The sequence below is a fragment of the Engystomops pustulosus genome, chromosome 4, assembly GCF_040894005.1.
Source record: "Engystomops pustulosus chromosome 4, aEngPut4.maternal, whole genome shotgun sequence".
In the NCBI taxonomy this organism is placed as follows: domain Eukaryota; kingdom Metazoa; phylum Chordata; class Amphibia; order Anura; family Leptodactylidae; genus Engystomops; species Engystomops pustulosus.
The window spans coordinates 189,074,739-189,076,851 of record NC_092414.1 but is presented as its reverse complement, the minus strand read 5'-3'; the positions used below and the strand labels follow the sequence as shown (position 1 = coordinate 189,076,851).

Here is a 2,113-nt window from a genome sequence, read left to right as displayed (position 1 = left end):
TGTCGGGAACTACAATGATAAAATATACAGTTTCGACTTACATACAAATTCAACTTAAGAACAAACCTACAGTCCCTATCTTGTATGTAACCCGGGGACTGCCTGTATTACCGAAGCAAAACGACAACTGAACAATCGTGAATTTTATGTACCCCTTCCATCTGATCCCACACAGGTGTTTAAAAACAAAATTGATCGCACCCTACTGGCAGCCCTGACTCGGGGTATTATTAACAAGAAAGAACACAGATTTCTGACGGTCGAGGACCCTAGGACCCCAACGTTCTACATGTTACCCAAAATTCACAAGTCACTACGGGAACCACCAGGTAGGCCAATCGTGTCTGGAATTGGGGGTCTTAACGAGAAGCTCTGTTCTTATATTGATTTTTTCTTACAGCCCATGGTCACTAAACTCCCTGCCTTTACACGAGACACAACCCATCTGATCCAACAGATCAAGGACCTACATATTCCGCCCAATACACTCCTGGTTACATTAGATGTTGAATCGCTCTACACCATCATTAATCATCAGGTGGGTATTGAGGCGATTGAATACTTCTTGGACAAAGAAGTCTCTCTAGACCGTCGACATGACTCATTCATTGTGGACCTGTTGTCCCTGGTTCTATACCAGAATTATTTCACCTTTGATGGAACTTACTACAAGCAGGTCTCGGGAACGGCCATGGGTGCGCGATGCGCTCCTTCCTATGCCAACCTATTTTTGGGTTGGTGGGAGGAGCGCATCGTGTACCAATCGGCCACCTACAAGACGCACGTTTTGGGATGGCATAGATATATTGATGACATCCTCCTGATCTGGCGGGGGGACCGGGACACTTGTATTGACTTCATCCGGGATTTGAACTCGAACCCCTGGAGGATATTCTTGACATGTTCAATATCGGAAACCCAAGTGGAATTCTTGGATCTGAAAATACAGATGGAAGGAACTCATCTCTCGACCTCACTCTACAGAAAACCCACTGCAACTAATAACCTGCTTTCTTTTTCCAGCTTTCACCCCAAACATCTTAGGGAAAGCATCCCCGTGGGTCAATTCCTTCGAGTCAGACGTAACTGCAGTAACATCACGGACTTTCGGGCCCAGGCGAAGGACCTCACTGATCGGTTCAGAACAAGAGGATACCCCAAGAAGGTAATCTCAAAAGCGTTCTTGAGAGCTAGGGATAGTGAACGTCAGAATCTACTACAGCCAGCTGAACGAGACACTGATTCCAAACCTTGTCTCGTCACCACCTACAACAATCAGTGGAGGGACATTTACCAAATTTTACAAAACAACTGGGATATCCTCCTTAGCGACAGTAGACTTCATCTACATATTCCAAAAAAAACGAAATTAATCTCCAGAAGAGCTCAAAATCTGAAGGATGCACTCACATCCAGCCATTTTCAGAGGCCTACAACATCCATCGGCACGGGCCTACGACTAAGAGGCTCTTTCCCCTGCGGGGACTGCTCTATTTGTCCCCGCATGGTGGTCTCCAAAGATTCATTTCTTCATCCAAAGAACCACTCCAAATTTAGGCTACGTGACTATGTCAACTGCAGGACCAAAAATGTGATATATGTTTTACAATGTTCGTGTCCGATGATATATGTGGGACAGACAGGACAGGAACTGAGAAGACGCATACAGCAGCACCTGTCATCCATTACAACGGCGTCAAATGATCTCGCCAGGGGCAAAAAACTGTCTTCTGTAGCCACCCATTTTTTGCAGGTACACCATGGTTCAAACCACAGCCTAAGGGTATATGGCCTGGAGAAGATCCGCTGGAACCCCAGGGGAGGAAATCAGACGAAGGAACTGTTAAAAGCTGAATCCAGATGGATCTATCACCTCGATGCACTTTCCCCACTGGGCCTCAATGAAGACCTACTTTACACAGGTTTCTATAAGGATTAAACTGGCCACCTCTATACTCACTATCCTATTTTTACTTTTCACTTTGTATTTTGTTTCACTCCTTGGTCCCCTATAAGTATCACTTTTAACTGCATTATTTCTGGACCTCTTACATCTATAGGTATACTTCGCCATACTTATTCATAAGTCACCTCACTTTACAGCCACAATGTG

General features: G+C 45.1%; 1 protein-coding gene across 2 annotated transcripts; it reads left to right on the top strand.

Annotated features, from left to right (window-relative positions):
* The first annotated feature begins 218 nt into the window (after positions 1–218).
* Positions 219–2,113, top strand: LOC140125728 (uncharacterized). Of its 2 annotated transcripts, XM_072144586.1 has the most exons (3): positions 219–329; positions 401–538; positions 1,024–2,113. In XM_072144586.1, the coding sequence occupies exons 2-3, from the start codon at positions 504–506 to the stop codon at positions 1,937–1,939; spliced, it is 951 nt and encodes a 316-aa protein (XP_072000687.1). In that variant the 5' UTR covers positions 219–329; positions 401–503; the 3' UTR covers positions 1,940–2,113. The 2 variants fall into 2 exon arrangements, with proteins under 2 accessions (XP_072000687.1, XP_072000686.1); XM_072144585.1 differs by having other exon boundaries at positions 219–538.